Here is a 24,815-nt window from a genome sequence, read left to right on the forward strand (position 1 = left end):
GCTGTAATGTGACAAAATGTGGAAAAGTTCAAGGGGGCCGAATACTTTTGCAAGCCACTGTATTACTATTACTGAAGGCTACTTGCCACCGAGCTAACATTGCTAGCTGGCATTGGCTGAGGTTAGATTATAGACTGATTTCAGAACTGCACAGCTAGCAGGTTGTTAATACTAGCCATCAAGTCTAACAGTCTGCAGTCTATGAACTAACCTCAGGTAGCACCAGCTAAAAATGTTAGCTCAATGGAGAGTAGCCTTCAGTAATAGTAATACATCACACAACAATAGTACATCGAAGATACTGAAGTGGCACATAACCGAGATAACTACTCAACTAAAACAAGGTACTTGCAGTAGACTAACGATAGTTTTTAAAAAAGAACTTACTTCCAGATGTTTCTTTAGGTTGGAGTCTTTTGACGCTGAGAGCAGCTTGGCTGCTGGCAAACAGAGTTTGCATTGCACGGTCAGATTTCATCCCTTTCTTATTTAAATGTAAAACAGTGTTGGAATTTCCAAGTAAGAAATGCATTCCTGCCCGTGCACTGCTGGCTCTGTTGTGCTGGCTTCGGGTCCATTGTGTAACTAATGCCACCAACATTAACAGGACACATACATTAGAGCCTCTTATATCATATTTTGTTTGGGTTCCCGGCAATTCATGGAATTACCAAATTTTGACAGGGAATAGAGAGGGGATAGCCTAACATATGAAACAGGAACTGACCCCCATGTAATCCATTTATTTCAATAAAGTAACTGCATTCTAATTATCACCTATTTAGATGGTAACTGTAACGGAATACAGTTAATCATATTGTGTATTTTAAATACGTAATGTCGGTACATGTATTCCGTGACTCATCAACACTGTGCATTGAATTATTTGTCATAACAACTGATCACTTTTAAAGATGTTTGCTTAATTAGAGAGCATTCTTCATCCTGTCTACACCTACAACCAATAAACATGCCCACCTCATGTTTCCTCTAAGACTTAAAGCTTGTTTGGTTTGCAGATGAGAGCTTTAAAAAGGAGTTTCTTGATACCCACAATGCCTATAGGGCACAGCATGGTGCACCACCACTGACTTTTAATACTGAGCTGAATGACGCAGCTCAAAAATGGGCCAATCAAATGCTGGCAACAAACAAATTTGGCCACAGTGACACCAATGATGGAGAGAATGTCTACCATGCATGGAGCTCTAAAACCAAGACCCTAACAGGTAAATGATTCTTTGTAGATAACTCCTTTGTCCACCTTTTCACCTGTCAGAAACAGGTCACTTTATTATCACAATAAATTAAAGTCTGACTAATCTTTAAAAGAAACAGATTCCACTCTATCTCTTCTCATTTCAAGTAAACGATTAGAAATGTTCATCCTTATTTCGTTTTAAAGTTTCTGAGCTATAAAACTGGTACTCCAACCACCAAATGAACTCTTTATGTTATTTTTCTCTGTCTTCATGTTTCAGGAAAAGAAGCTGTGGATTCATGGTACAGTGAGATCAAGGATTATGACTTCAAAAGGTCTGGACATCAACGCGGGACTGGTAATACACAGCCCTCCTGAAAAGTTCTGCATATACCTGTACTGTATATACCTGCATTGCTAAAGTATTCGTCATTACAAGATCAGGTCATCATCAGTAAGTAGTATGTTTTTACACATTTTCCTTTTTCCACTAGGTCATTTTACTCAGGTGGTGTGGAAAAGCAGCACTGAGCTGGGTGTGGGCATAGCCACTGATGGCAATACGGTCTTTGTGGTTGGGCAGTACCACCCAGCTGGCAACATTACCAATGCAGGACACTATCAGAAAAATGTCCTCCCAAAAGGAACAGGTAACACTCACACACATTTCGCTGTTCTACTTAAAGTGTTGTGTTTGTATCAGATTATTATTACAGATTAAGAAAGACGAATATATAAAGTACAACATTTATACTTTGTCAAAAAAAATCAAAAGCATGTGTTGATTTGTTAGTTTTTGAAGCCTACTTTGAAACATTAAAGTGAGTGATCACTTTTCACATTAGTAAATTGAACTGTGTGTTCACAGAACTTTCCTCCACACATGAGGAAGACTCTGAGGCAGGTGAGTGCTGGAGATGACTGTAGTTACAGGACAAGATTTGAGTTTACTCTTATTATTTAGCCTTTTATTACATTACTCTTTCATCATCACATAATATCTGAGTACGTGGATGATTCTTTTTCATGTTGTTTGCAATCATTTCATGGATTGTTGCTTATTATTTTCACTCTCCCTATTTTATTTCAGGTTGCAAAGCAGCAAACCAGGTGACAGGTAAGTGCACTGACAGTGTTGGGAATGTTACTTTTAAAATGTATTCCACTGCAAATAGAATACATGCCCCAAAATGTAGTTTGAATGAATGTACTATTGCTGTGTGATTTACAGTGGCTTGCAAAAGTATTTGGCCCCCTTGAACTTTTCCACATTTTGTCACATTACAGCCACAAACATGAATCAATTTTATTGGAATTCCACGTGAAAGACCAATACAAAGTGGTGTACACGTGAGAAGTGGAACGAACATCATACATGATTCCAAACATTTTTTTTACAAATAAATAACTGCAAAGTGGGGTGTGCGTAATTATTCAGCCCCCTGAGTCAATACTTTGTAGAACCACCTTTTGCTGCAATTCCAGCTGCCAGTCTTTTAGGGTATGTCTCTACCAGCTTTGCACATCTAGAGACTGAAATCCTTGCCCATTCTTCTTTGCAAAACAGCTCCAGCTCAGTCAGATTAGATGAACAGTGTTTGTGAACAGCAGTTTTCAGATCTTGCCACAGATTCTGGATTGGATTTAGATCTGGACTTTGACTGGGCCATTCTAACACATGGATATGTTTTGTTTTAAACCATTCCATTGTTGCCCTGGCTTTATGTTTAGGGTCGTTGTCCTGCTGGAAGGTGAACCTCCGCCCCAGTCTCAAGTCTTTTGCAGACTCCAAGAGGTTTTCTTCCGAGATTGCCCTGTATTTGGCTCCATCCATCTTCCCATCAACTCTGACCAGCTTCCCTGTCCCTGCTGAAGAGAAGCACCCCCAGAGCATGATGCTGCCACCACCATATTTGACAGTGGGGATGGTGTGTTCAGATTGATGTGCAGTGTTAGTTTTCCGCCACACATAGCGTTTTGCATTTTGGCCAAAAAGTTCCATTTTGGTCACACCTGACCAGAGCACCTTCTTCCACATGCTTGCTGTGTCCCCCACATGGCTTGTGGCAAACTGCAAACGGGACTTCTTATGGTTTTCTGTTAACAATGGCTTTCTTCTTGCCACTCTTCCAGAAAGGCCAACTTTGTGCAGTGCACGACTAATAGTTGTCCTATGGACAGATTCCCCCACCTGAGCTGTAGATCTCTGCAGCTCGTCCAGAGTCACCATGGGCCTCTTGGCTGCATTTCTGATCAGCGCTCTCCTTGTTCGGCCTGTGAGTTTAGGTGGTTTACAGTTGTGCCGTACTCCTTCCATTTCTGAATGATGGCTTGAACAGTGCTCCGTGGGATGTTCAAGGCTTGGGAAATCTTTTTGTAGCCTAAGCCTGCTTTAAATTTCTCAATAACTTTATCCCTGACCTGTCTGGTGTGTTCTTTGGACTTCATGGTGTTGTTGCTCCCAATATTCTCTTAGACAACCTCTGAGGCCGTCACAGAGCAGCTGTATTTGTACTGACATTAGATTACACACAGGTGCACTCTATTTAGTCATTAGCACTCATCAGGCAATGTCTATGGGCAACTGACTGCACTCAGACCAAAGGGGGCTGAATAATTACGCACACCCCACTTTACAGTTATTTATTTGTAAAAAATGTTTGGAATCATGTATGATTTTCGTTCCACTTCTCACGTGTACACCACTTTGTATTGGTCTTTCACGTGGAATTCCAATAAAATTGATTCATGTTTGTGGCTGTAATGTGACAAAATGTGGAAAAGTTCAAGGGGGCCGAATACTTTTGCAAGCCACTGTATTACTATTACTGAAGGCTACTTGCCACCGAGCTAACATTGCTAGCTGGCATTGGCTGAGGTTAGATTATAGACTGATTTCAGAACTGCACAGCTAGCAGGTTGTTAATACTAGCCATCAAGTCTAACAGTCTGCAGTCTATGAACTAACCTCAGGTAGCACCAGCTAAAAATGTTAGCTCAATGGAGAGTAGCCTTCAGTAATAGTAATACATCACACAACAATAGTACATCGAAGATACTGAAGTGGCACATAACCGAGATAACTACTCAACTAAAACAAGGTACTTGCAGTAGACTAACGATAGTTTTTAAAAAAGAACTTACTTCCAGATGTTTCTTTAGGTTGGAGTCTTTTGACGCTGAGAGCAGCTTGGCTGCTGGCAAACAGAGTTTGCATTGCACGGTCAGATTTCATCCCTTTCTTATTTAAATGTAAAACAGTGTTGGAATTTCCAAGTAAGAAATGCATTCCTGCCCGTGCACTGCTGGCTCTGTTGTGCTGGCTTCGGGTCCATTGTGTAACTAATGCCACCAACATTAACAGGACACATACATTAGAGCCTCTTATATCATATTTTGTTTGGGTTCCCGGCAATTCATGGAATTACCAAATTTTGACAGGGAATAGAGAGGGGATAGCCTAACATATGAAACAGGAACTGACCCCCATGTAATCCATTTATTTCAATAAAGTAACTGCATTCTAATTATCACCTATTTAGATGGTAACTGTAACGGAATACAGTTAATCATATTGTGTATTTTAAATACGTAATGTCGGTACATGTATTCCGTGACTCATCAACACTGTGCATTGAATTATTTGTCATAACAACTGATCACTTTTAAAGATGTTTGCTTAATTAGAGAGCATTCTTCATCCTGTCTACACCTACAACCAATAAACATGCCCACCTCATGTTTCCTCTAAGACTTAAAGCTTGTTTGGTTTGCAGATGAGAGCTTTAAAAAGGAGTTTCTTGATACCCACAATGCCTATAGGGCACAGCATGGTGCACCACCACTGACTTTTAATACTGAGCTGAATGACGCAGCTCAAAAATGGGCCAATCAAATGCTGGCAACAAACGAATTTGGCCACAGTGACACCAATGATGGAGAGAATGTCTACCATGCATGGAGCTCTAAAACCAAGACCCTAACAGGTAAATGATTCTTTGTAGATAACTCCTTTGTCCACCTTTTCACCTGTCAGAAACAGGTCACTTTGTTATCACAATAAATTAAAGTCTGACTAATCTTTAAAAGAAACAGATTCCACTCTATCTCTTCTCATTTCAAATAAACGATTAGAAATGTTCATCCTTATTTCGTTTTAAAGTTTCTGAGCTATAAAACTGGTACTCCAACCACCAAATGAACTCTTTATGTTATTTTTCTCTGTCTTCATGTTTCAGGAAAAGAAGCTGTGGATTCATGGTACAGTGAGATCAAGGATTATGACTTCAAAAGGTCTGGACATCAACACGGGACTGGTAATACACAGCCCTCCTGAAAAGTTCTGCATATACCTGTACTGTATATACCTGCATTGCTAAAGTATTCGTCATTACAAGATCAGGTCATCATCAGTAAGTAGTATGTTTTTACACATTTTCCTTTTTCCACTAGGTCATTTTACTCAGGTGGTGTGGAAAAGCAGCACTGAGCTGGGTGTGGGCATAGCCACTGATGGCAATACGGTCTTTGTGGTTGGGCAGTACCGCCCAGCTGGTAACATTACCAATGCAGGACACTATCAGAAAAATGTCCTCCCAAAAGGAACAGGTAACACTCACATACATTTCGCTGTTCTACTGCTTCTACTTATAGTACAAAGGTGAAAATTAGTCAAGTCAGTTCACATGGAAATGTCTATATGTTAGACCTATAGTTTCTCTACACCTACCTTTTTATGTTCCGGGCTGCATTCAATCAAAACAAAACATACTACTACTCCTACAGCTGACTCTGGACACCAGAATAACATTTGCACGGCTCACTAATATTTCCTGCTACTTTCTAGAGTAAAACTTTCCCAGTGGGAGAGAGGGAGCTGCAGCAGACAACAGACCTCAGTGCCCAGAGAAAATGACCTGGACCGTATTGGACCCATCACATGTGGTTTCCTTGAATGTTCCGAGATTGATCACCAAAAAAATACGCCTATCGCATCAAACACGATTTTACACAACTGTCTAGTCAAATACTTTATAAGTAGAATTGGTGTTTTGATCATCATCAGTGAATAAAGTTTGAGTAATGTTTCAATGATTTGAGTGCAGTACAAATAAATACAAAAGTCCTTGTGCTTGTTGTCCCCACACAATAATAACTAAAGTATTTTTTTGAATAGAAGTGCATTTCACAAAGGCAAGTAGCTCTTCCTTTTCACTCAGGGAACAACTGTACATTAGACAAATGAACAGAAACTTAGTAGTTAGCTGCTTTTAATATGGGTTAAGTCAGAAAGAAAGATTGTTGCACTACAATAACAAAATTATTTTGAACTGAGCCAATTAAAAAAAAATGACTGATGATCAACAAGACATATTTAAGTCTACTCAAGTTCAGTCATTTATTTACAGATGACATATTTGACATTTGGTTTTTCAACTCATCTTTTATTTGTCGTAGTCAAATTTTAAAATTAAGTTTAATTGATTAAAACATTACATTTTCACCCAACTTATATTTTACTAATTAGTTTTACATAATTCTATTTTGTCAACAGGTTCCACACAATTGAACATAGTACACCCGGCATATTTTTTTAAATTTCATTTATTGCCAACACGTTTAGTTTACAAAAACATTTTTGTAAACTAGGTCCAAAACAATACAGCAGTGCCATAACTGAAACACACACTGCTGGCCCATCATGTTTACAAACTAACAGTCTGTCAACAGATTCAGCATAAAAATAAGGGATGCACAATATTAACATACATCTATATCTGCCAAAGTCTTAAAAATTAAATATCTGTATATAACAAAAAACAAAACCCCCCCCGAAAACAAACAAGGTACACATTACAACATTAAATATGCACATGTGCTGCAAGTGTTTACATACATTCACTCCATTCCAAATCACACTTTCTATGGAAGCCCGTTTCCGCCACTAAAAAAAACAACAAAAAAAACAAGTATCCATATATTAACTCGAAATTTCAAGAAACATAACTCGAAATTTTGAGAAACATAACTCAAAATTTCAAGTTACTTTTCTCAAAATTTCGAGTTAGCTCTGCCAATCACTAGTCTACGTGAATGAGGTCACTTTCTTGTTACCTGGAAGCATACGGCGCAGAGTAACATGCACTTAAAACCGGATCGCAACAAATTGGCGCTTTCGCGAATACGTTTGCTGATAGTGACGCCATGTAATTCAGCTAATAACACAAGGATTTCATCATTTTTGAAGCAATGCTGAAAATACTCAGCAATCTGTTTATTCATGACTGGATGTAATATCGGTAGCTTAGCTGTAGCATTTGTACCTGAGGGTTTCAGCTTCCGGGCAACAAGGAAATGATGTCATTCACATAGATTACTGATTGGCAGTGGTGACTCAAAATTTCAAGAAATTTTGAGAAAATAAGTTGAAATTTCAAGTTATGGATCCTTTTTTTTTTGTGGCGGAAACGGGCTTCCATACTTTTCCTTTACTCTTAGTCTGTATTGTATTTGGCCTTACAATTTACATAATGTTTCATGGAATATGAATACAATAGGAAGATACTACTACCTCATATCAATATAATTTTCACCAAATTATGACATGCACACAACTCTTCAACAAACTTTACAAAAATTTCCTCGTGTTGTTTTTCCCTCCCCCGCTATTTTCAGACAATCAATAATTTTATTCACTTTCAGCCTAAAATGAAATTCTGCCCATTTGACAGAACATTCAGCATCCAAATCAATTGTTGGCCCATTCATGCAGTTTATTCCTGAGCAGCTGTACCTTGGCATCCAGATGAAGGAAGAAATTCTGAAATACTTCAACGCAAGCTTTCGGTTCCTGAGGGTAAACGAGATTCAGCGTGCTCCATTAAGAGTGCACATGCAGAGGCCATGTATCCCAAGAACTTCAGCCAGAGGAGAGCTGGTAACATTTTCTTTAAAAGCAGACTAAGCTGACTAAGACTTAGCACAACTACTGTAGCTCAGAAATATATAACATGTCTTACACCAGAAACACATAATACAACCATCCAGTATGAAGACTACCAAAAGCAGTCTGGAAAAAGTCATTTCCTCTTCTGGCTGGACATCAGCTTGCTGCTAAAAAAAGCAAAAAAATTAAGGTAAACTTGAAGGTTTGCGCATGTGCAGTTTAAGCCTCTTAATCAATTTCATCTTTGGGTTCTTACAACTACTGTTGTATTACTGCCACCTTCTGGATGTAAGAAGTATATCCTTCTTATTCACTTAAATGTTATGTGATCAAGTAACAAATTAGTATTTGGTACAGATATTAACAGACACAATTATGTAGACTGTTAGAAAAATATATTTTTACTTTAAGCACTCATTTTTTCACCTCTGTCAGTGCGCCCCAGGGCAGCTGTGGCTACAATGTAGCTTGCCACCACAAGTGTGTGAATGTGTGTGTGAATGGGTGGATGACTGAATGTAGTGTAAAGCGCTTTGGGGTCCATAGGGACTAGTAAAGCGCTATACAAATACAGGCCATTTACCATTTATACACTTTACACTGCAGGAAAAAACAAGAAGCTGGAAGAAAAACACAGGCACAGATGAACTCAGCTGAGAAGTTTGTATATGAACTAAAGCCCATTTGAGCCTTTTTACTTCACTCCTCATGTTTAAACTTTTTAATATTTTTGTTTTATTCCACTAAGAAAAAAAAATATTTAAAGCACCACAGTGGCAACCTGACATCACACAGAAATGTCACATGATATTAAACTGAAGCTCTGCAGAGTGGGCAATCATAATGAAGCAGTTCGTTTAATTTGTAGATTCGAGCTGCTCTTCATATTTTTGCCCAGCAGGTGTCCCCAGAGAGGACTGTGTTGAAAAGCTTCACGTAATGAACCTTTTTTCGATACAAGCTGCACAAAGCTTCATTTGGCCATCATAGCAGCTGTGGCCTCTCTCGTTCCCGTGTCTTGTTCTTTGTCTCTACAATTATTAGTTTTGAGCCCCATGCCTTTTTCTTTTACATTCCGGTGCGGACCTCCTTCTTCTTCTCCTCCCCCTCCTTCGTTTTCTCCTTCTTCTATTTTAATGGCGGATGTTAAACATCTTTTGGATGCATTACTGCCACCTTCTAGATCTTTACAATCTACCGCACCACCACTATATTCTTTTTAAAATTCCCTTTTCTTTCCACAATTTAAAAATATCAACAAAAACTGTATCCCCTTAGGCTCTTTGAGGTAATACTCTCATCCTTATCTTATTCTTGTTCTTGTGAAGGTTTCTGACTAACACCTCTCTCATGGCAGTATTTATTACAGTCTAAGAAAATATATGCTCTGTTGAAATTCATCTGCAACAATCCCAATAACCTGAAGCATGTTTGCTAAATATTTTACATGTGCCATTTAATCCTGTATGGCCAACTTTCATCCTTGATATAACATCCTCTTGTTTTTATTTATTCTGTGACATTTTATAAAATCACCCTCTTTCTTTTGTAATAATATGTAGCCCTTACTTCCCTATCCTATTGTTCTTGGCATTTGTTTTTAATATGCAACTTAACTTCAGTTTTGCTCATTTTTACATTAAAATCTACCACATTTTTATTTGCTGAACATTTGCAAATTTATCAGCCAACCTGTTTCTCTCTGTGCCAATATGTGCAGGAACCCACATTAACTTGACCACTGTACCATTTCTTTTTATCCTGAAAATTGAATGAGTTTTTTCTAATGTAATGTCTGCTCTTGGCTCTGACTGCATATATGAATACTTGTTAAAGCGCTACTTGAGTCTGAACATACTAAAACCTTCCTCACTCTAGCTTCCTCTACCAAATCTAATGCCATCAGAATTGGCATTAGTTCTCTTGTATAAACTGCTAAATTGTCTGTTATTCCTTTATTTTCCACAATATTTTGATCTGGAATAACAAAGGATATACCTACTCTATTTTCGAGCATTTCAGAAGCATCTGTAATGATCTTGATATAGTCCGAATATTCCCTTTCCATGTATTTACCCACCTCTTTACTGTCTGTCTCCCTTTTCAAGCAAATGTTAGTCAGTAGTAACTTGTCCAAGGATCCATGGTGGAATCTCTGCTCCTCCAGGATCTTAATATATTTGAAATCCTTTTACCCTTTTGTTTTTTATCTGCATGCATTTTCCATGTAAGTTTATTTTTTTCTATAGCGTTCTCATATAATTTAACATTAATATGAAGATTTGATTTCTTATTTGAAAGACCACAACTTTTTTTGGATGATGAAAATCTAAATCCCCATTCTAATGCCCAAGACTCTACATTGTGTAAAGCCTCTTGCAATGTTGCTTTAATGAATTCTTTATTTCTTCCCCTCTTCCAAATAATCCCATCATCTGCAAATAGCGAGATACCCATGGACTGTATTGCTAAAAAATATAATTGATCATGATAGTAAATAACACTGGATTAATTATACTGCCTTATGAATTGTTTAGTATGCAATAACTGATTTGATCTTTGCCAAGAGTTGTTTTCCCAGATTTCTTTAATGACGTGTTTAATTCTGACAAAGAAAACTTCATATTAATTATGTCCTCACCATCCTCTTCACCTTAAAGTATTTCAATATTTCCCTGTGAGGTTGTTCCTATTATTATTATTATTATTATTATTATTATTATTATTATTCTCTGTACTATGTTCCTTTGCAAGTGTTTATGCTAATAATTAAGAGTTACATTTATCTTTTATCCTAATATTATCATTATGTTTGGGAAGTAAATAATCCTTTGAATTACCAGGCTTTAAAAAAAAGGTACACCAAACCCTGTCTAATGTACATTTGTACGCAGTGATTCACAGTATTTTCTCCAATAATCCCTTTTAGCTTTCTTTATGATCCCTCTAACCTATGCTAGTTTCCCTTGTTTTATTGCTCATGTACATTCTTGTGTCCATCATGGTACAACCCTTTTCTTTTTGTTCCCACAACTTTTAGAATAGCTAGGCTGCATAAGTTGTACGAGTTCAATTCATTTATTGGTTTATTTAAATCCAGATTTTTCAAATAACCCTTACTCAGCACCTTAAACTTGTTCCAATTTCCTTTTCAAATTTCCACTTTCCCTGTGCGTCTGTTCCTCTGATAACAAAAATCGGATGGTGATCATGATCACTACCTGCTGTGCTAGCTTTGAAAACTCTCCAGCTTCAGATAGTGAAACCAACTTAAGACCAATTGTTGATTCCTTACTCCTCACAAAATCCATCCGTGTTCCTGATCCAATATTTTAAATTACCAACTCCTTATTCTCAATTACTCCTTCTAATAATCCCCTATCACTCTCATCCCGAGTCTCCCATAAAGTGCAATGTGAATTAACTCTTTTTCAAATGTTCTGGGATTGATTGTAGCTTCTCTTTTTCTAACTGCCTACACAAATTATAAAAATTGATTTATTTTACTACTGCCCATCCTACAGCACTGACGTCTAACTCCTGTGTTGTATTGATTTGTATATAAAATTTGTTTTATGAATATGGCACATCCTCCTCCATTCCCATTCACTCTATCTTTATGTAAATCAAAGTATCCGCGAATAATAAAATCCAATGATTTTTCTTGAATGCATCTGAATCTACTTTTGTATTGGTGTCGTAATGAATCCTTTAAATTCCTGACCATTTGCTATCAGACTGCGATATTCCAGTGTAATATCAACAATATTATGTAATGTTGTGAGAAGCCCCTGCAGACGAGCCTTCCCCATGTCTAAGATCAGCCTGCAGTCATCTTATTCCTGTAGTATCTCCTGTTATTAATTTCTTCAATTTATCGAGATCTTCTCCCACAGGAATGCCCGAAATCACTCCTCTCGCTCCTGTTTTTACTCCCTACTATAGACCACACTACATTCATATCTTCACCGTTTGAAAGCCCACCACCACCACTTGCCATTCTGAACCACTCTCAATCCAGATTATCCCAAAACCCACCATAAAAAAAAACCATTAGTGGTCAGCCCGGTCCGAATCTTTAAGGCTTCCTTCTTGGAGGTTGGCAAACAACAAAATGGTTGTATGGAGTCTGGACCAAAAATACAAAAAAAAAAAAAAAAATCTCTAATCTTCCATAAAAAGCAATATATGTCCTGATAACATGCTTTCTTAACTGATGCCTCCCAATGTGCCTTTCACAACCTGTACCCCAACAGGGGATTGACTTTTCCAGCCTTTCATTGGGTTACTCAGATTAGCCAGTTGTAATTCAGAGAAACATGTAGTCCAGCAGAATATTCAATTTAATCTAAAACAGTTTAAATGTTTACACAATAAACAAAGCTCTAAAACAAATAAATCACACCAAACTAATATTCTGCCTTGTGACAACAATGCGGCAGCTTTAAGTTTGCTTTAAGCAAGAAGAAAAGATTTCAACTTCAGATTCTGATCCTATTGCATAATTTTCATCTCAGCGAGTGACAGGTGCACATGCAGATGTTTGACGATTGGGCCTTTCCCTATTACATCTTCATTCATTGTTCTTCAGTGACATCCATGCTTCCATACAAGAGCACAGACACCTGCACTTAGAAAAGCTAGTAGCTGAAATGCTCAAGAGTTCTGTTGTAACAGCCAGCTTTATGTAAATGATGTGAAACAGCTGGTGGCAGCCACACTGCATATTTGGTGTTTTGGTCTGGGCTCTGTGGAGGCCAGTACATGACTAAGTTGTATGTTTTTCTATCCGGGTATGGTTTTACTTCACTTGCATGTGTGTTTGAAAAACCAGATGCTTTCGAGATGGTAATGACAGTTTGATGAACATCCCCAAACAAGTAACTGAAGTGCACTGAAATTCTCTGTTTTAAAGAGGCTATAGAGACTGTGTTATCTCTCTGCAGACCGTCTAATGTGGCATATTTCAGCCTTTTCCTCACCCAGTTTCCTTTGCTTATGAATTGCCTCTTGACAGCCATTCTTCCGCTAAGACCATTTGTGATAAGGCCTGCCACTTTTTCCTTTGTCCACTGCCTTTCCAGTTTCTTCACATTGTTAAAGTACACAGTGCAGAGCATGCAAAGAATGTGCGATTTTTGGAACAGCCCTTTAGAAAGCAAAAATCTTTGGGATTTTTCATAGATTCAGCTAAAAAAATGGGAACAAATTATGTGTTTTTGTGCTGCTAGAAACAAAGTACCTAAAGATACTATTTAAAATGGATCCTTTGTTAATTTGACTGTTATTACAAATTCACCCCTTGAGTTGTCGGCCATTCCATGCTTCAGTCATTCATCGTTCAGTATTAAATCACTTAAATAAAAAAAAGATTCCTCTAAAAATGGTCAGCTAAAAGGAATGGGCTGAAACTGAGGAGCTCCCTCGAAGTAAAATATAAAACAATTGGGTTTTATGTAAAGACCTTTCTAATAAAATGCTTAATCAGATACACATTAGTTTTCCTTTAAAAATAATTCCAAAAAGCACCACAAGATGGCAACATAACACAAGTGAAACGATTTAGCTGCTCTGTAAGTTGTAAATCAGTATGAAGATTAACAATAAAAATAAAAAACAATTGTCAAGTATCACACTCAAATTTTACTGGAAAAGGGTTAAACACAATAGCATTAAAAAAAATAAACTTTTTACTTAAGATTTTTTTTTTGTTGTTCAGCTTCTCTTTGCTTCCCTGCACATCCCAGCATTTAGACTTAGACTTAGAGAGACTTAGAGCTTTTTATTGTCATTGTGCAGTTTCTTGCACAGCGAAATTGGGTAGCTGGACCACAATGGTGCAAAAGTAAGAAGAAGAGAAACCAATATACAACGAGGGGGAAAAAAATAAATAAATAAATAAAATAAAAAGCAATGTATATGTATCCATATATGTGAGTGAAACTATATACATGGTGTATGTGTAAGAAACATTGAAACAGAAACATTGTGGGTCTGTATACAAGGGCAGTTATATAATGTAATAAATAAATAAGGGTGGAGGGGCTATGGTCATTTATGGTGGAGATGGTAGTTCTGCTGGGACCAAATATTGCACAGGACCGAAAAATATTGCACATACCAAGGATATTGTACATGAGCCAAAAATATTGCACAGAACATGGAAAGACTGAGATATTGCACATAGATGAACAACAGCAGTGTCAGAGTGGATGTGTTGGGGAAGTCTTTACACACTCTTAGTTTGCATTAAGAGTTCTGACAGCCCACGGGAAGAAGCTGTTCTTTAGTCTGTTGGTTTTGCACTCTGCCTTTAATCTCAAACAAAACCATTTTTTCAGAAGATCAGATGATAAATACACCTTATACCAGACTATTACCTTAAAGAAGAAGATTTAGGTCTAATTTGATGTGAATGGAATTTGTAACATTTTAACACAGGCTTGCTAGTGTTGGCATACTGATGGCAAACGTCAAGCAACAAGCTGTCAGTTATGGGATGTTTGGCAGTACAGGTGTAAACTGTTGGTTTTGTCTTTAAAAAAGGATAATGAAAATGATAAATATATGTGTAAAGATTAGCCCAGAACATGCTTAAAAACACAGTGACCGAATCATAATACATATGTAGGTAATTAAACGCTATATTCATGTTAAAAATCAGAGATTTTGCTCAGAACCACAGTGTATATAAACAGTGAACTACTTCCATGTCTGAAATATTAGTCTGAATACTCACCAATACTGTCATGGTAACAGTATTGGTGAGGAAAATTAGCAGATAAGAATGAATATGCTCTTTGTCTGCCTGATTTGCTTCCTGCCACTGTGAAGGTGCAAGGTACAAGTGATATGCTGAAAAAACTTGTTTGTCATCAAAGAACTGCAAGTTTGATCTCAGTAATGTATCCTCGTGGAAGATACTCATGATGTAATACAAGATCAAAACTAGAGTTGACCATTTTATTCCAAGTTATGAAGCAGTGACTATAGAATATTTGGTATAGCTGATCAAACGGACAAAGGGAGCCCTCTTGTGGCCACAGATTCTCAGAAACGTGGCTTTGAAATAGAAGCGAGCTCCACCTCGAGACACAAAGAAAACCTGATTGTTTAATGCTTCCTTTGTCACTTACTCTTTGATGACCCAGCTATTTACTGCTGAATAAAACAACAAAGTTTTTTTGTTGTTTTTTTTAAATGTAGGTATCGTCTATTTGTGCTGTGGTTTTACCTTTTGTATCAACACCTGCTGTGGATTTCGGGCATGCATGTAAGCTTTGTAACAGCATTATGTTACTTCTTCAGTTATTTCACTGTGGTGAACTCTTTGATTTTATTTGCACAATAAACACTGTATGCTTTTTCTTTGTCATCTTTGAACCTCTAATCTTATCCTTGAGTCATCTGGTTTATGCATTTTATGTAAACCGAGCTGCTAGCAGAACTAAAAAGTGGTAAATTTACTGAACATGATGCAATGAGGAGGAGAGTCTGGGGAAGTCACACACTTTCTGCATACTGGGGATTTTTGTGTAAATCAATTTGTATTTTGTTTCCTGAATAATTTTATTAAAATACTATATATTTTATGGAAATATTTTTGGGTCAAGAAAAACCTCAATACATCTAATCTAAACTTTGTCTAATTATCTAATCTATCTAAATACAGCCGTGTAAGTACTGCTAATGTGGATGACAGTATTGCAGAGCTGAAGAACTGTGACTAAAGTGTGAATACAGACCCTGTTTCTGAACATCTGTGCACAGCAAAGAGTTAGCCCTTTTTTCTGGTTACATTTGTTGATTCAGTTGAAATTGTAGATTTATTTCATGGTGCAGCAAAGGCAAGTTTTTCACTTATAGCAGTAGATATGCTATCACAGTATAGCATACCCCAGAACCAACACAGTGCAGCCAGCTAGGCCCACAGCACCATTATCCCACTGGTATATTTTTGTAACGTGATATCCTACATGAGCAGGCTGGGTGGATGCGCTGCGGACTTTCCCTGGACTATACTGACCATCATTAGCTCTTAATCTGGTGACTGCCGGGATGTATTAGCATCAAATGGACTTCCTGACTCAACTCTCTGGAGACAGGCGAACAGATACAATGCTCTTGAAGGCACATTACACATGAAGCGAAAAATCAAAGGTTGGATGCGTTTCTCCCTCTATTATTTAGATACAGGGAAAACATTTCCTCCTGTTTTAAATGTTTGAATTAGCCCACATTAGAAGCGTTTCGAGCATGAAGGGTCTTCTTAAAGTCATGCCACAGCATCTCAATAAGATTCAAAGTAGGTCAATCCAAAACCTTCATTTAGTTTCTCTTTATTGATCGTTTATTTATTTGTTTTGCTTTTTCAGCAGTGGTTGTAATGGGACATAAACCGTTAAAAAAGTTCAACTTTTATGTCGTCAATCCACATAACATTTCCATCAAAGTCTTGGGGATCATCGAGATGTTTTTTTCTGGAGAATGTCAGATGAGCCTTTTTGTTCTTTTTTGGTCAGCAGTGGTTTTTCCTTTAGGACTCTCCCATGGATGCCAGTGTTGCTAGCCCAGTCTCGTTATTATTGTTCAATAATGAACACTGAGACAAGGAAGCCTGCAGTTCTTTAGAAGTTGTTCTGGGTTCTGGGTAATGGCTTTCATTATGGGTTGCTTTAGTACCAAAGACTTCTGCCCGTCCTTCTACACCAACGCCTCAGTAGTCCTTTCCAGACTGACAGAAGTGTCAGTGACTTTGAGTCTCATCTGTTCTTGCGTTTCTTTAAATCAGGGCGTGATTTGTTCTCTTTGGAGATTTTTTGGTCTTCACTTTAACAGACAGGCTGTATTTAAGTAATTTCTTGATTCAACAGGCCTGTCACATATAGAAAGATAACATTCACAGTGACTTTAATGGCTAATTTTAGAATCTCCAATTAACCTAATCCCATGCATGTCTTGACTGCATGGGATTAGTTCTTTTCAGAGAACTTGAAAAGAACCCAAGCAGACACAAGGATAACATGCAAGCTCCACAATGCATCGCCTCAGACGGGATTTGAACCCAGTGTCGCTCTCTTATTAATGTTATGATATGATTCATATATTGTATTATTGCATGTGTTTATATCTTTTCACATTTCACTTCTAAATATGTTTCTATTAGTGGATGTTTCCAGAAGTTTATTCATTTTATCTAATAAAATTTTAATTTATAACTGGCCCTAATATTCCCAAAACCATCATTAGGAATGGTTTTATTGGAAGAGTGGTTGTGAAGAAGTCATTCTTACGAAGGAGAAACAGTGAAAAAGGACTGAGATATACCAAAATACGCAAGATCTAAACTTAGAATCAGTAGTAACAGGCCTTATGGAGTGATACATCCAAATTAGATATTTGATCCCAAAAACATTGTCAGTATATACAAAGGGCATATTGGACAGTAGAGATGTAAAACAATACGGCTGTATAACCATCTGGCTCTGAGAAAGTTTGGGGTTTCATATCAGGCAGTGATATTGTGGATTTTGTCAGAACTGATGGAATCATTAATACTGTTGAAGAACAAAGGTGGTGTTTGTGTGTGTGTGTGTGTGTGTGTGTGTGTGTGTGTGTGTGTGTGTGTGTGTGTGTGTGTGTGTGTGTGTGTGTGTGTGTGTGACTCAAGACTTATGCACAGTACTGCACATCTCTGTAAAAGTCTATTCTGTCTTTTTTTTCCCCCAGCTTAGTCAGAGTTGATTTCCCAGGGTTTTTTACAAAGCCACTACAGGGCGTAACCCATAGTGCGTGTGCGTGTGTGTGTGTGTGTGTGTGCGTGTGTGTGTGTGTGTGTGTGTGTGTTTGAGGCCTGAATGGGCTGTGGTGAGACTGGCTGGCTGAGTGCTGCTGCAGTGGGGAGGCAGTAACCTGATAGGAGAGTGAATCAGTGTATTTCTCAGCAGAGGCACAGAACATTAGTCCAGCTGTTCCTGTCTAACACCCGTCTTCTCCGATAGCCTACTTCCCACTGTGTTTGTGAATTTCTGTATCTGCGTTAAAGCTGCGCAAAACTGTGGTGGAAATAATGCTGTCAGTATCTTATATTGACAGCAATACAAGATATAATTCAATATAAGTCATGCATGGTTCATATACACTACATCTGTATATCATTTCTGACCTGTTTTTATTGTATAATACAACTTGTTTTACATTGAATACCAGCTTATTCTTTAGAATATTAGTTCCTAATGAACCAAACATAGACAAAAATGTAGACTAGAGATGAAACGGATTCACGTGGCAATAGAAACCAAGTGATTTTATTCAGACAGCAAAAACTGTGAAGACTAACAAACATAGAGTTGTTAAATCATCGTTTAACAGAGTTATGGTTTATAATATTTTTAACCGCTCATTACTGGTGCTGGATCTCTGGAAAAAGAAAGCTCAGTTTAATTTCAGTCATGTAAACCAGGAGGCCCTAAACTCGAATCCCCATCTTCAGAAACTGGAAAAACTTTATGTCCCACAGCTTCTAGCGTCTGTTAACAACAAAAAAAATAACTTCAACACTGAGTTTTATTTAAATAAAGATGCATATGATTAGCACAATACGTTTGTAAGCTTTAGTTCATTTTCTCTTAAAAAAGCTAAAAGTTCTTCATCTGGTTTTCCAAGAACCAGAATTAGGAACATCGTGTCACAGAATCCATGTATGGATTTCTGGGTTGGGCTGTGGAAATGATTTTTTCTAAGACCATATTACCGGTAGTACAATTTGTGAAACGAGCTGATTCAAAATTCTGTTGCACTGGACTATATACTGTGGAGACTGCAAATTAACATACACAGTTGCATACACAATATGTTCTGTTAGACAGTGACAGTTATGTTTTATTTCTGTGTGCGTGTGTGTGTCTCCCAACTGCATCTGTCTCTTTAATTTAATATTGATCTGGCTACTGGAGGCTGAATGCTGCAGTGTGCTGAGAGATGCTGAGTCATAGTAAGGAGCATCAGTTCAGTTGAATGCACCGTGTGCTGCTGTACTGTAAGCACGTTGTGTGAAGAGGTTCATCATGACTGACTACACTCATAAAGAACATTAAACAGCAAAAGTATCTCCTCCCAGTGCCCTGAAAGGCTTTCTTCATGGTTTACCTGACTCTGGCTGTCACCACAAATCACTGAGTGCACACACATTTCATCCCCCACCAAAGAAATAGATCATGAATAATTGATAAGTAATTGCACACAGGCAATAAGAACAATAATGACCCAGATCTAAAAGGATACAGAATTTGCTTTATTGCAATAAATTTATCTGGTTGATCTTATCAGAGCCTGGAATTACTGAGATACTGAGGCCATTAGTCCAAGTTGTTTTTTCTCCCAGCAGGGCCCTACCCAGCCAAACATAATCTTCCTCTAAAAACCTTCGATTATAATTATTATTATTTTCTTCTATGCATTTATTGTTTTTACTCCAAACAGAATCTACAGTCACACACATTATTCTTCAATGGTGCAATTCCAGATGTGGATTGGAGCTAACTGTTAAATTAATAATGTTAAACCTGCTCTTCTTTCCCACTGTGATTCATTTTAAGATTATTTAACAACAACTAAAAAATTATAATTAAACAATAAGTAAAAGCAAAACCAATAAAATTATCCTAGGTGAGATCTGATCTTTGGCCTCCAAGTTAATAGTCAAGCGTGAAGGTTTTTCCAGCACGTCTACTCTAATCAAACATCAGCTAATGCAGGATTCAATCTTGCCAATTTGATTTCACAGAATTGAAGCCATAAATTTACTGATAAAAGTTCATGGTACGAGGCAGGGCCGAACTGGGTACATCTCCATGTTGATAACTTCCTGCAAATACACCAGAAAACAACAGTCCTCTGCTCAGCTATGAGAAGCTAACTGCTCATTTGTTTGTATCCTGCCATACTTTCTCTGATGTAGCTCTGTCATTGCGCAAACAGAGAAGGCCTTTGTGTGTCAGATTACAACACACACAATGCATGAGAATAACCTATATTGTATGATTTAAGCACAGCAGAGTCTGCTTGTACTCTCGTCCATCCAGGCCCAGAGTGAATGAAAACAAAATTAGATTTAAATAATAAGTGATATAAAAACTACTCTACATATCATACGCATTTCAGCTATCCTAAAGGCAGCACATCTGTAAAACATTTTGTGAAGAACTGAGGCCATCCCTGTGTCTGTGCCACAGTCACATTGTCACCTGACATCCAGATTATCTATTAATAAGCACGTGTGCTCTAATTTGCTTTTACTCATTTAAAGCACCCAGTACAGTTCTAGATTCAATGTTTTGTGGTTTCACCACACCTTTTACAAACATTATTGTGAGAATCAACAAGAGGAAAGAGCTTCATAAGATGAACTCCAGAAACTTGGTGTAAAGTGCATGTTGCTTGTTGTAAAGGTATAAGAGAGCAGGCTGGCTCTTTATCCTGAATCAGTACTCTACATCATTTTTTTTTATTAATAATGTGCTAAAAATGTAAAGGGACTGCAGGTTTCCCATTTCAGTTGTCATTATGCTGATAATCCTATAGACTTATTGTTCTCATTGTTCCTAAATGTAACGATTATTTTCTTTACTTGCTGTTACTTCACACATTAACCTCCTAGGACCTGCCGTCCACATATGTGGACATCATATTTTGGGTTATTTAGACCAAAATACTCAATTTTCCTCTACATGGGCCTGATATCCACTTACGAGGACATTATATTGCTACTGTTCTATCAAAATTTTAAACGAATATCCTCATATGTGGCTCTTATTTTTCTTAAAAACAAAAATAAGGTAATGTAATTCTTTGTTTCTTTGCCCCAATGTGACCAAATATCAAAGAGAAATTAAAAAAGCATGTCGTGGAAGAGTTCGGGTCTTAGGAGGTTAATGCATTCTTTATAATAGTAGTACAGGTTTACAGCACGAAATCCACTCATAAACCATTAGAAAGGGGAAAGAAAATGGTAAATGAGATTGCAGAATCCAGCTGGATCTGTCTACACCCAGGCCTCAGACAGGCATAACTGAAAATCACTGTCCAGCCCTCGAGTAAAAAACAAGGCGTCTGAAAGCCATGGTTAGCTCTACTGCGACAGCTTCCGCTAGGAATATTTCTGATAAAATGGTCAGCCACGTGGACTGTTGCTGCTACTAGCAGCCCACTCGGATGACTGTTTTATATCCTAATGAATTGAAATGCTCTAATTTAGTCGATGAGATGAAACCTCTAGCTGTCTGCACTAGGAGCTAACACTAGGATGTCAAAAAGTAATCCCTTTACAGTGTCGCATTTTCTTTCCACCATCACGAGGAAGTAGGTCAACGTCTACAGATTAGACGTTAGTCATAAGTTTGAGATGAAAATGATAGGCAGGCCGGTTAGACCAATCAGAGATTAGCACATGAACTTTTGATTGGTTTACATTTGTGTCTATAAAGGAAGTGTTCGCTTATAAGCCAATAGGCACTTGAGTTGACGCCTTAAGGGCGTTTCCTGGACGTATAAAGTAAAGCGTTGAGGCATTCAGTACGCACTTCAAGTGAACCAAAGTCTGTCGTTGAAAGGCATACGCTACCTCCAGTAAATATGAGGGAAATTGTCCATCTTCAGGCCGGCCAGTGCGGAAACCAGATTGGTGCCAAGGTTAGTGAAAATATGTGTCATTTCAGGACGTTATTAAGTTGGTTTATTTACGATCAACGAGTTCTTTGCACCAGAAGCCTGTGCTTTGTGCTCGTTACGTCCCAGAAGCCACACCCTGGGAATATCAACGTGTCCTACTTAACTAATTTCTTAGCCAACATTTAACTATAGACATAACTATATTTTGAGAAGTCTGTAGAACCGTAATATATCGACGTCTAATTAAATAAAATGGAAAAATAAATGTAATGTTGAACAGTTCAAAGATTTCCCTGCAACCCTTTGTTTTTGTTATTTAGAAAAAATTAAGTTGCTGATAAGCTGAATGGTAACTCTAATTGTTAACGTTTTTACGTCGAAATAACGGAAACTGAACTTGGCCATTGTTCTCTTGGTGTATGCTGCACTGCGGAAAAAAAGGGAAGTGAAGCTAAGGATTGTCGACAGAATACTCAAAGTCTTAAGTAAAACAGCCCTATAGACGATAAGCTTGCTGGGTTTGTGGGTTAAACTATAATTTTAAAGATTTTTGTCACATAAGTCGGATTATTTTTTTTTTTTATTTAATCGCAGTTACCGGCTTCGTGCGGCCTACTTCGTGCTTTTGCTGCAGCCCGGCTTTTTGCCTGTAGTGGGCGGTTAGTGACGTAGCAAGGAATGTTCAAATTCATAACCATAGCAGCCAATGGCGTATGAGACCGCGCGCGCCTATGCCAGAACGGCGGGAAATTGTCGACCATTTTAAACTGACCTTAAGAATCAGGCGCGTGGCTTCATTCATGTTTATGATTTGTAAATGTAACCCTATATCACATTACTGCAACATCAAAACTACAGAATGTTAAATATAGTGTAGTGTTCCTCTTAAAAGAACAATAGACCAGGATGAGATTGCTCTATTTAGTCACTTTGTTTTATTGCTCCCTCATTTTTGCCTTTTATTTGTATTTATTTTAGTTTTGGGAGGTGATCAGTGATGAGCATGGCATTGACCCAACTGGCACTTACCATGGTGACAGTGACCTGCAGCTGGACAGGATCAATGTCTACTACAATGAAGCATCAGGTAAGTACATCATCCATACAGCTTGGACTACGGCTGTATGTGGGTTTAATGATATTTGACTAGACTTTTTTTTTTTTTTTTTTTTTAATAATTAGGCGGCAAATATGTGCCCCGTGCTGTCCTTGTGGATCTGGAGCCAGGCACCATGGACTCTGTGAGGTCTGGTCCTTTTGGCCAAGTCTTCAGACCAGACAACTTTGTTTTTGGTAAGTTGCATTATATTATGTCGAAATTTCCAAATTATGTTGCACTATGGTTACTACTAATATAAAGCGCCTTGAGGTGACTTTTGCTGTGATTTGGCGTTATATAAATAAAATTGAGTTGAATACTAAGTTTAGTCTGGATTTGTTTATGCAGGCCAGAGCGGTGCTGGTAACAACTGGGCCAAGGGTCACTACACAGAAGGTGCAGAGCTGGTGGACTCTGTCCTGGATGTAGTGAGGAAGGAGGCAGAGAGCTGCGACTGCCTGCAGGGCTTTCAGCTCACACATTCCCTGGGTGGCGGTACGGGATCTGGTATGGGCACACTGCTCATCAGCAAGATCCGCGAAGAGTATCCTGACCGCATTATGAACACGTTCAGCGTGGTGCCTTCCCCAAAAGTATCAGACACAGTTGTTGAGCCCTACAACGCCACATTATCAGTTCATCAGCTTGTAGAAAACACAGATGAGACCTACTGCATCGACAACGAGGCCCTCTATGACATCTGCTTCCGCACCCTTAAACTCACAACCCCTTCGTATGGTGACCTCAACCATTTGGTCTCTGCAACTATGAGTGGCGTCACCACGTGCCTCAGGTTCCCTGGACAGCTCAATGCTGACCTGCGCAAGCTGGCTGTAAACATGGTGCCATTCCCTCGTCTGCACTTCTTCATGCCAGGCTTTGCTCCTCTCACAAGCAGGGGTAGCCAGCAGTACAGATCACTCACTGTACCAGAGCTCACCCAGCAGATGTTCGATGCCAAGAACATGATGGCTGCCTGTGACCCACGTCATGGTCGTTATCTGACGGTGGCTGCCATCTTCCGTGGGCGCATGTCCATGAAGGAGGTCGACGAGCAGATGCTGAACGTGCAGAACAAGAACAGCAGCTACTTCGTCGAATGGATCCCCAACAACGTCAAGACTGCAGTCTGCGACATTCCTCCCAGAGGTCTCAAGATGGCTGCCACCTTCATTGGTAATAGCACGGCAATCCAAGAGCTGTTCAAGCGCATCTCTGAGCAGTTCACTGCCATGTTCAGGCGTAAGGCTTTCCTTCACTGGTACACTGGTGAGGGTATGGATGAGATGGAGTTCACTGAGGCAGAAAGCAACATGAACGACCTGGTGTCAGAGTACCAGCAGTACCAGGATGCTACTGCCGAGGAGGAGGGAGAGTTTGAGGAGGAAGGTGAAGAGGACCTGGCTTAAGATTACTGTTGCACAGCTGTTAAATCTGTTTCTCTGCAACTTTGTCACGAGTACCTGACCTAAAGTCTATTTCCCAGTCTTCTGTTCAGTTCTTCACTGAGGTGTTATCCTGTCTTGTCCTGTTTCATTGTTCTGAATAAAACTTAAAAGACATATTTCAAGTTTCTCTTTTCTTTTTTTTTTTCTCCTTCTTTCCCCCTAAATGTAACTTAATATTTGCAGATGCTCTACACTGTATATAAAGTGTAGTTTCTTGACAATACTGTCAGTGCAACAGTAACCATACACAAATTATTTTAACTAGCTTAGTTTATACAGTATCTATGATGAAAGCTGGCTCTTAAACTGAAAATAAACTTCAAATGGGCTTAAAAAATACAACAGATCATGATGAGCAGTTTCACTATTAATTGGCATATTCCAATTCTCAGTAGTTGCAGAAAGTGCTATCTACATTAATGTGAAAAATATCACTTGTGAGAAATTCACAAG

The 24,815-nt window shown here is 38.3% G+C and overlaps 1 protein-coding gene across 1 annotated transcript; it reads left to right on the plus strand.

The window, feature by feature from the left end:
• Positions 1–21,707: 21,707 nt before the first annotated feature.
• On the plus strand, positions 21,708–24,479 carry LOC134638408 (tubulin beta-1 chain). Its single transcript, XM_063488994.1, has 4 exons — positions 21,708–21,836; positions 22,794–22,902; positions 22,998–23,108; positions 23,263–24,479. The coding sequence occupies exons 1-4, from the start codon at positions 21,780–21,782 to the stop codon at positions 24,321–24,323; spliced, it is 1,338 nt and encodes a 445-aa protein (XP_063345064.1). The 5' UTR covers positions 21,708–21,779; the 3' UTR covers positions 24,324–24,479.
• Positions 24,480–24,815: the final 336 nt, after the last annotated feature.

The sequence above is a fragment of the Pelmatolapia mariae genome, linkage group LG12, assembly GCF_036321145.2.
Source record: "Pelmatolapia mariae isolate MD_Pm_ZW linkage group LG12, Pm_UMD_F_2, whole genome shotgun sequence".
Taxonomy (NCBI): domain Eukaryota; kingdom Metazoa; phylum Chordata; class Actinopteri; order Cichliformes; family Cichlidae; genus Pelmatolapia; species Pelmatolapia mariae.